At 43.1% G+C, this 10666-nt stretch overlaps 1 protein-coding gene across 1 annotated transcript; it reads left to right on the top strand.

Moving 5' to 3' along the window:
- Positions 1-265: 265 nt before the first annotated feature.
- On the top strand, positions 266-10165 carry LOC309526234 (vomeronasal type-2 receptor 26-like; the record flags this gene model as incomplete). The annotated part of the gene is made up of 5 exons (XM_082212148.1): positions 266-424; positions 5065-5292; positions 7314-7440; positions 7820-8454; positions 10100-10165. 5 exons carry the CDS (start codon positions 266-268, stop codon positions 10163-10165), a joined length of 1215 nt encoding a protein of 404 aa, XP_082068274.1.
- Between the last annotated feature and the right edge of the window lie 501 nt (positions 10166-10666).

The following is a 10666-nucleotide window of genomic DNA, read 5'->3' as shown; positions in this document are numbered from 1 at the left end:
CAACATAGAGAAGATCTGCACAGCCACCATGTATTTCCCCTTGGTGCTCAGGTAGGTGGGCACAAAGGACACCCAAACACTGCAGAAAACCAGCATGCTGAAGGTGATCAGCTTGGCTTCATTGAAGGCCCCAGGAAGCTGCCTGGCTAGGAAAGCCACCGTGAAGCAGATGGCAGCCAGGAAGCCCATGTAGCCGAGGGCAACATAAAACATGGCCACAGACCCTTCGTTGCATTGCAGGATGATCTCTGCAGGTTGGGAGTGCATGTTGGAGTCTGGGAATGGGGGAGAGGTCCCCAGCCAGGTGGTGCAGATGAGAACTTGGACACTGGAACATGAAAGGACAACAGCATTGGCCAGAGTCTTGCCCAGCCATTTCTTCACCCTGTTCCCTGGCTTTGTGGCCAGGAAAGCCAGCACAACGGTAATGGTTTTGGCCAACAAAGAAGAGACAGCAACTGAGAAGATGAGGACAAATGCAATTTGTTGGAGCAGACAGGTGGCTTTTCTTGGCTGGCCAATGAAGAGCAAGGAGGACAAAAAGGAGAGCAAGAGGGAGACAAGGAGGGTGTAGGAAAGATCCCTGTTGTTGGCTTTGACTATGGGAGTTTCTGAGTATTTAATGAAAATTCCTAACACCAAGCATGTGATTAAGGAGAATAATAAAGTAAAGGAAGACAAGAGAATCCCCAAATAGTCTTCATAGGACAGGAAAGTGATAATCTTGGGAACACATTGATCTCGGTCCTTGTTTGAGTGCTGATCTTCTGGACATTCGGTGCAATGGTTTGCATCTGAAAGTAAGATGAGTCATTTCAGTACCCAGGGTCTCAAGCAAGGGACATTCCCAGCCCCAGCGGGAGATACTGTGACTTGAATCGGCAATCTGTTGCATGCAAAGCAGATATCCCAACCTTGGGTAAAGGTTTTATTGGGGGGGGATAAAATGATACTGTTTTGGACAAGATTACAAAAAGATTATTCCTTCTCTCACTTGCCTTCACAGTGGAGATGGTCCCTTTTAGACAGGGAGAACAATCATAGCAGGTCTCAGGGCAGTTCACAGGTTAAAATCAGAATATACTAAAACCACAAAATACCTAAATTAAGATATCATCATCATCATCATCGTTACTTTTACTTAAATTTGCATGCCCAGCCTTCGCCTGAAGATCTCAGGATGGTTCACAGCTTTAAAAAACACAAAGCAAAAATTTAAAAATTGTAAAAAATGCATGGCAAGGGGTTGGACTATATCATTTCCCAGAATGCCTTTATTACCTCACAAGACCACCACATATGATAAAAGGTGCCTTCTTTTCTTTATATTTCCAACAGATATTTGTACATGTCTTATACAATTTTGCTAACTTACAGGGAGTCAAATACCATCTGTACATCATTTTCATACAGTTTTCTTTCAGTGTACAACATGCCGAGAATTTCAAATCAGTTTTCCATAACCTTTCCCAATCTGAAAGTTGGATATTGTGTCCCCAAATCCCTTACTCAGTGTATCATTACAGATTTAACTTGTTCATCCATTCCAAAAGCAATTCATACATTTTCAACAGTTTTTTTTTATTATTTTCCAACAAATCTTTTTCAAATCTTGAGGTCTCATGACTGAAACCCCTCTTTTTATCTGTCTTGAAAATAGCATTTAATTGATGAAATTGTCGCCAGTTAATAAATCCCTTATCTCTTCAAAATCCTTCAGCTTTTTGGCAGTTTTTCAATTTGCTGGCATGCTCTTGAGCCGCTTTGAGACTCCTTAGGGTAGTGATAAACCGGGATATCAAATCCAAACTACTACTACTACTACTACCACTACTCTTCTTCTTCTTCCATTTTGTGTTCCTCACAAGTTAGGTTGTCTGCCTTTCTTTAGCAACATTTAGCAGCCCTCTATAGGGAAGTTTTCAATGTTTAATGTTTTATGTTTTTGCATATGCTGGAAACTGCACAGAGTGGCTGGGACAACTCAGACAGATGGGCAGGGTGCAGATAATAAAAATGTTGTTGTTATTGTCAGTTTGCTTTTCTTCGTGCAGAAAGTACTGATCTGATGTGTAGTAATCTTTCCTATTCTAATTCATTCAAGAGGTTTCTGGAAGTTTCTGGAAGCTTCTCTGTACAAAAGAAGCTTTGTGGTTGTTTGGGTTATACCTTCTGAGAATCTGAGTACAGCTGGCTTGAACTGGTTTTCTTATCTCTTACAATTAAGGTCATATTGACTATAAATATGGACCAGAAGGAGCCTGGGTCTTACTTTCCCTTTCTATCTCTCTTCCTCCTGGTGTGATGTTCTGTATATTGTATGCTTAGTTTATAAGTTTTTGTAAGTGCTTCAACTGGCTTTTTATGAACTGTGCCAGTCCTGAATGTACATTATTTGTGACCATTATGCTCATTTGCCTTCAGTAGCAAGTAAAAGGTCTATTTTTGGGGAGTTCTGCTACGTGTTTAAGTTTTTTTTCTTTCCTAGAAGAGGCTGGCAACAGTTGTTGTTGCTGTTGCTCATGAAACCTGATGAAAACATCATGAAAATTCTTCAGCAATTTAGTGTGAATTTCTTCTAATTAACACATTTTTGTATGTGGTTTTGATTAATGTACACAAATCTGGAAGCAAGTGCTCCTAAATTAACATGTTGTGTGCTATTTTCATGGATATGGCACATTTCCCCCTAATATACAAATGTTCATGAATGTTGTTTGGTTGGAGGAACCGCATTGCGAAATTGGGCTTAGTGCAGATTTGGAAGGCTGGCTCTGTTCCGGTTCTCTTATTGTTTTGGAACGTGCAAATTTGATAAATTCATCTTTGATCACAAGCTGAAATTGAATTTCTCCTCCATCCCCAATAGGCTGAGAGTTAGTGAGGGCCCAAAGTTCTTCCAATGAGCATCGTTTCCTCCTTAGCTGTGGTCATTGGACCTCATAAGGCAGGAGGCAGGGGGGTAAATGGCAGGCATAGTCAAATGAATGTTTCGTCCCCATCCTCTTCCTCGATGAGTGTAGGAGTGCAAATATCCAGAGTGTGGGGTCAGGTGGGATTACTACGAGGAATTATAAAATATGCATCAAGCCATTGTGTCCACGATTAATGCATTGTGTTGACTGGGTTTGATACATTGACAATAATTTCTGATCAAATCCCACAACCCTCTGCATCTCTGGCCATTTCCTCTACTGCCCATTTCTCTTGCTTGACAAGTCAAGTCACGTACACTGCAAGTTGTTTCGCCAGGCAGGCGTCCTGGATCATCTAAGATAGTGGGCAAGCTTCTTTGAAGTAGCTTTCTGATATGTTAATCTTAGGATGTTATCTTAGGGCCAGGAAACAGATCTCACATGAAGGTGATAATGAACGCTGTCCTCCTGGCCATTCTCCTTATCATGTATATTGCTTGTTTACCACCTCTGGGGTTGCCAGGTGTCCTCCTCTGTAGTTCTGTTCTTTGTTTATCCCAGAAATATGTGTGCTTAATTAGTTTAACTTGTCCCCACATGGGTTTGTTGAAATGCTCAGAAGAAATCTGATTGGTTCTTACAAACACTCTGTAAAAAGTTCTTTTGTGAATAAAACGACCTGGGCCGAGGGGACAGAGATTATTATACGCACCCTTCCCAGAGTCTTGCTGGTTCAAGCCTCTGTGTGTATTCTTATTAATCAGAGTTCAATCCTTCCTTTACTTTGTGAACGCCTCAGATGAGTTCTACGAAGCTGAGAGGCAATGCCGGCCATTGGATTGGTTAAAAGTAAAAATGCACACAGGGAGCCTGGCTGAAGGTTGGTAGGCTGGAGCCCCATTTGCTCTAACTGAGCAGCCCCCATTGCTGTCTGCGGCACTGCATTCCAAAGGCTGCCCCTTGGACGCTTGGCTGGACCAAAGAGTTCTCGCCAGTTCACTCTGTCCTTCTCTTCATGATGGAAAGGGCCATGGGCCACGCTGGGAGAGTCAGGACAGACAAAAAAGCACTCCTTCATGCAACCAATAGTTAATCTATGGAACTCACTCCCACAGAAGGCAGTGATGGCCACCAATTGCAATGGCTTCAAAAGAAAAACAGACAAGTCCACAGAGAAGCCTATCAATGGCTACTAAGCGATGATGACCCTGTTCTGCTTCTAAATACCTGCTGTGGAGAGCATTGCAGGTGTGCTCCGGTCCCGTTTGTGAGGAGAATCAGAGCTTTTCATACAGAGTAAGCGTCCTGCCCACTGGGGAGTGGTTTCCCTCATATGGAAATCTGTTCTTTGTGTTCAGTCTCCTTTCAGTTTTGACCAAGATGGTAGACAAGATGCTGATGGGAGCCAGTGTGGTGTAGTGGTTAAGAGCGGTAGACTTGTAATCTCGTGAACCGGGTTCACTTCCCCACTCCTCCACCTGCAGCTGCTGGGTGACCTTGGGCTAGTCACACTTCTTTGAAGTCTCTCAGCCCCACTCACCTCACAGAGTGTTTGTTGTGGGGGAGGAAGGGAAAGGAGAATGTTAGCCGCTTTGAGACTCCTTAGGGTAGTGATAAAGCGGGATATCAAATCCAAACTCTCCTTCTTCTGTCTCTGGAGTTTCTGATTTATTGCTGCTGTACATAATAAAGCTTCTTAGATTAGTGAAGAAGCTGCGTACAGACTCTCTTTTCCTGCATGCTCAAACACAAAGCACATGGTGTGCCTACACTCTGCTACAGTCCAGAGAAGCTGAGCAGTGGCAGTGGAAGCATACCGGACCTCATTACTTCACACTGTTTGTGGGTTTCCGACAGGCATTAGTTTGGCCAATGGGAGAACAGGATGTTCATATTCTAGGACAGTGTTTCCCAAACTTGGGTCTCCAGCTGTTGTTGGACTACAACACCCATCATCCCTAGCTAGCAGGACCAGTGGTCATGAATGATGGGCGTTGTAGTCCAAAAGCTGCTGGAGACCCAAGTTTGGGAAACGCTGTTCCAGAACATGCTTGCTTATTGATGCTCAGAAATTTTGGAGGTCCAACAAGGCAGGTTTGCAATATCTGACTTCCATTTCTAAATGCTGCTGTTTTCTTTGCCATAATAGCTTCACCCTTTCCTGAGAAACTTCCACTTTGACAATACTTCCGTAGACGGGCTGCACTTGGATGAGAACGGACACCTGGCAGCCGCCTTCGATGTTGTGAACGTGTTAGTGCTCCCCAATAAATCAATTGAGAAAGTGAAGGTTGGGAGTGCAGAGAGACACAACCCCTCAACAATAACGTTTGCTATAGATCCAGATGCCATTGTGTGGCCTGGGTGGTGTAACCAGGTGAGGCCTACTTAATTTTCTTTCTTTTTTTTACTAGAAACTCAAAGCCAACAAGTGAAGGGGACAATGACAGACACAATAGTGTCCCTATTTCCCAGGGACAGTCCTGGATTTACAGAAGCCACCCCAGTTTCTGATTTGATCTCAGAATGTCCCGCTTTTCCTTAGGACACCCCTATTTTCCTTGGGTGAAATTTTGGAGGGTATGGAGTTATCCAACCCCAGAGCCAATGATATAACTAGACAATCTTTAGAAGCCATCTGAAGGCAGCCCTGTATAGGGAAGATCTTTAATGTTTGATGTTTTCTTATGTTTTTATATATGTTGGGCAGCCCAGTCAACTGGGTGGGGTATAAATACTATTGTTAGTACTACCACCACCATTATTATCATCATCATGGAATAGGACATCCCTATTTTCATCAGAGAAATGTTGGAGGGTATGCAATGAACGTCCTTGCCTTGTGTTGTCCAATTTTATCTTTTTATAAGCTGCCTTGAGTTCCTGTCGGGGCAAAAGCCAGGGTATAAACAAATACCGTATTTTTTGCTCTATAAGACTCACTTTTTTTCCTCCTAAAAAGTAAGGGGAAATGTGTATGTGTCTTATGGAGCGAATGCAGGCTGTGCAGCTATCCCAGAAGCCAGAACAGCAAGAGGGATTGCTTCTTTCACTGCACAGGGTTCCCTCTTGCTGTTCTGGCTTCTGAGATTCAGAATTTTTTCTTCTTCTTGTTTTCCTCCTCCAAAAACCAGGTGCGTCTTGTGGTCTGGTGCGTCTTATAGAGGGGGAAATACGGTATATAGTAGTATAGTAATGTTAGGATTCTTGCCCCGTCTTGCAGTCATGGGATTATTTTATCACATGACAGTGTATATTTTCATTCCACATTGTGGGAAGTGACAGAGACAGGATGTTTATATTACTGTGTTCCGTGATGTGGGACTGTTGTCCTTTGTTCTTTCTCTTTGCTGTCTGATGAGAAAGGGGAAGGAGCTAAGTCAGAACACTCCAAGTGTATTATGTGTAAATAAAGTAGTTTAGCCAATATGGCTGTGCTGTTGAGTCTGTCACGCGGACTGCTAACACTCTGCTGATCCTAAAGTGTGCTGATGCCTCTTGGTTGCTGTAATGTTCGGGCTGGAGAAAGCTTTTGAAGCTCCCGAACAACCGACCAGGAAAGAGAGAACATGCTAGCCGTGCATGTGTCTCTATCGGATTCCTACTCCCGTGTAGGACGTTCCTGACAAGTAATAGCAGTACAAACAAACAATTGGATCTCCTTTCAGCCTCTTGACTCATGTACAGAGAGACTGACTGGCCAACCTAGGCTTTCCCATAGTCTTAGCCATACAGTGGTACCTTGGTTGTTGAACGGCTTGGCTCCCAAACAAGTCGGCTCCTGAACACCGCAAACCCAGAAGTGAGTGTTCTGGTTTGCGAACATTTTTCGGAAGCCAAATGTCCAGCACGGCTTCCACAGCTTCCGCTTTAGTGCAGGAAGCTCCTGCAGCCAATTGGAAGCCGCACCTTGGTTTTCGAACAGTTCCGGGAGTCGGAGAATTCTTAATTTAGAATGGGGAACATTTCAGGACTATTTGAAGAACTATTGCAAACCACTTAAAACACTAGCAGGCTTGAATTAAAAACGAGCGGTGAAACAATTTGAGTATAAAGGATAAATAACAAATGTATTTAAATTGGATATGCAGTGATAAGAGATATGACATAAGCAATCGTGGAAAGGGGCGGAGGGGGTCAATATTAATATTTGGTGATTAAAATTGGATGTGTAAATATGTACTGGTATAAGATTTTAAAAAATTAAAATTTAAAATTTAAAAAATTTAAAATTTAAAATTTAAAAAATTTAAAATTTAAAATTTGAAAAAATTAAAATTTTAAAATAATTAAATTTAAAATTAAAAAAATTAGTGCCCAAGTTCTATTGTTATAAGAGAAAGATAAAAACTTTTCTCTGTTCGCTTTCTCCTCCCACTTCCTTCCTTTTATGAACAGACCCCGCCTCATTCAAGGTGCAGCAAGAGCTGTCGCCAGGGATACACCAAGGTAATTCATGAAGGCCAACCCTTTTGCTGCTACAGTTGCTCACGGTGCATGAAAGGGACAATCTCTGCTCTGGAAGGTAAGAGGGGAGCCCTTGGAGAAGGCAAAGAGAAGGGATTCATATGTCAGCGTCAGCATTTCTGATTATGTACACACTGATGGGGTCGGGATGCCTCCTTCTTCCCGTTGAAGTGAGGTTGGATGGCTATCTGCCAGAGGTTCTTTAGCTGTGGTTCCTGCATTGAAGGGGTGTGACTCAGTCGATACCTGGGTCCCTTCCAACTCTTCAGTTATATGAATCTATTATTCTAACTCCTACTGGACACTAAATGGCTCATCACATCTTCTCACTCCTTCTCCTGTTGCATGTAGGACTTCTTAACATAACAGAATGTAATACAGAACAGAGATAATAGTGATATATGAATGATGCTGAAGCCACTCTTTCCCCCCTTCAGATGCAGACCACTGCACCAAATGTCCAGAAGATCAGCATCCAAACAAAGATCAAGATCAATGTGTCCCTAAGATTATCACCTTCCTGGCCTATGAAGAGTCTCTGGGGACCCTCCTGACCTCCTTCACCCTATTCTTGTCCTTAACCACAGGGATTGTGTTAGGAATCTTCATTAAATTCCTAGACACTCCCATAGTCAAAGCAAACAACCGGGACCTCACCTATATCCTTCTTGTCTCCCTCCTGTTTTCCTTTATGTCCTCTTTCCTGTTCATTGGGCGGCCAAGGAAGATGACCTGCCTTCTCCGACAATCTGCCTTCAGTGTCATCTTCTCAGTTGCCGTCTCTTCCGTGTTGGCCAAAACCATCACAGTGGTCTTAGCTTTCCTAGCCACAAAGCCAGGGAACAGGGTGAGGAGATGGCTGGGGAAGAGTTTGGCCAACTCCATTGTCATTTCCTGTTCCACTGTCCAAGTTCTCATCTGCACCATCTGGCTTGGAATGTTTCCACCATTCCCAGATTCCGACATGCACTCCCAGCCTGGAGAGATCACCCTGCAGTGCAGTGAAGGGTCTGTTGCCATGTTTTACATTGCCCTTGGCTACATGGGCTTCCTGGCTGCCATCAGCTTCACAGTAGCTTTTTTTGCCAGGAAATTGCCTGGGGCCTTCAATGAAGCCAAGCTGATCACCTTCAGCATGCTGGTCTTCTGCAGTGTTTGGGTCTCCTTTGTGCCCACCTACCTGAGCACCAAGGGGAAGTACATGGTGGCTGTGCAGATCTTCTCTATCTTCGCTTCCAGTGCTGGGCTTCTGGGCTGCATCTTCATGCCCAAGTGCTACATTATTGTATTCAGACCTGAACTGAATACAAAAGAGCATCTAATGATGCAAACATCTGACAATAGGAACTAGAAATGGAGACAAGTTCTGTCCCCACTGATATCTAGACCAGAACCATAGCTTCTGATAAGGCCAAATCTTTATCTAGGATGGTTCCAAGACGTTATTCCTTTTGTGAAATTAACAAGGCTGTGGTGTAGGGTCTCCTCTGCAGTGGCTCCAGTGTTATGGAATTTCTTCTGCAAGGAGGTCCACTAGAACTCAATGTTCCAGTGAATCTTTTAAAACCTGCCTCACTCACACTGAAGCTCCTTCCACACTCTGTGCATTTATATGGTTTCTCCCCTGTGTGGATCCTGCAATGACTATTTAATTCTGATGTGTCTAAATGTGTGTTTTTAAAAATATTTTTATTAAGAATTTAAACAAAACATACTATCTTAAAACATATCATCCTTGATTTCCCCCCACTTCCCACTTCCCCCCATAAAATGACCCACCCTCCCCTCCCCCCCAACTTCCCTCAGCTCCAGTCTCTGATTTCTCTACAAATGCATGTTGCAGAATTGTATGAATCCTTAATTTATCTGACTGGTTATTGTCAATAAAAAGTTTGTGAGTGCTTATTCAAAACCTGCCAAGGAGTCCGATTCACTTTGTTGTTTCTTTAAGTACTTTGTAAAAGGTTCCCATTCATCTTTAAAGTCACAGTTGTCCTTGTCCCGTAGTTTATGTGTCAGTTCTGCTAATTCTGCGTAGTCCATCAGTTTCTCTTTAGTCGGGGTTGTGTCTAAGTGTTTTAATATACACTGGACTCATTTTTGTTCTGTTTCTGTCATCCGCACCCTGAGAAGTAGAGGATTTCTTCCTCCCATTCTTTGGCTGTTTCCTCTCATGCCTGTCTGGTTTTCTATAATTTCCAAACCTCTTTCTTCCTGCTTCCTTCTTGCCTGTTTCTGACAACATCATCAGATGCTTCATATAATCCACATTGTTCTTCCCATCATCTCCTGGAGGGGGTAGACCAGGAGAAGAAAATCTATAATGCTCAGGTCTTGCTTTTGGGTTTCCTAGAGGACATCTGGTTGGCCACTGTGAGATCAGGATGCTTGACTATAAGGGCCATGGGCCTGATCCACCAGGACTCTTCTTATGTTCTTTCATCTGCTCCATCTGAAGCCACACATACACACACAAACACAAACCGCATGCACCCTTCAGCAGCAACCTGCTTTATGAGTTTGCTGCTCAACTGGCTGCTCAACCCTAATGCTGTTTGATTTTGGCCAGTTGGAAAACTAAAATGCATCAGAAAATATAAAACACCAAAAATAAATGGTTGGATTCGCACCACATCTCACCCCAGAAATGCCCACAGAGATATGCTTGGGACATGACTGGAATCAAAAATAGGGTTCTCTTTTATTTTATCCTGTAGAGGGAAATTGAAGCCATACAGAAGGGTCTCAAAATGAAAAGAAAAAACAATAGAGGAGGTGCCTGAGTTTGTAGCGATCCCCTCTTCTTCCTTTTGTTATTCCGGGTTTTGCCAGAGCAGGCTGCAGTTCAGACCTTTGGGACTATCAAGGGGTGGAATAAACAAATTGGGCCACACACTTCCGCTTGTCCCATTTCTAGAAAAAATCCCTTTACCCCACTACTTTCCCTTGGATAACCCTCTCCTGAGCGCTAAATCAGAGCAAACCTCAAGATGGAGAAAACCCAATCAATGTTTGCTCCGACTCAGCGGTAAAAAGTGGCTTTTTCCCAGGGGAAAGCAGAGATGTGGACGAGCCTTGCATTTGGAGAAATCCTTCTTCCCTCTTCACAGCCACTGCTCTGTCCCAGCTGCTCTGTCCCCCCTCCTTATCCGGTGGAAGGAAGATAATAATAATAATAATAATAATAATAATAATAATAATAATAATAATATTTTTTTATTTATACCCCGCCCTTCCCAGTTCAGAAAACTGGGCTCAGGGCACCTAACAACAAATTAAAAACA

The sequence above is a fragment of the Podarcis vaucheri genome (genome assembly GCF_965113315.1).
Source record: "Podarcis vaucheri genome assembly, chromosome: 2".
Classification (NCBI taxonomy): domain Eukaryota; kingdom Metazoa; phylum Chordata; class Lepidosauria; order Squamata; family Lacertidae; genus Podarcis; species Podarcis vaucheri.
The sequence above is the reverse complement of the archived record's forward strand: the minus strand, read 5'-3'. Positions and strand labels throughout refer to the sequence as shown.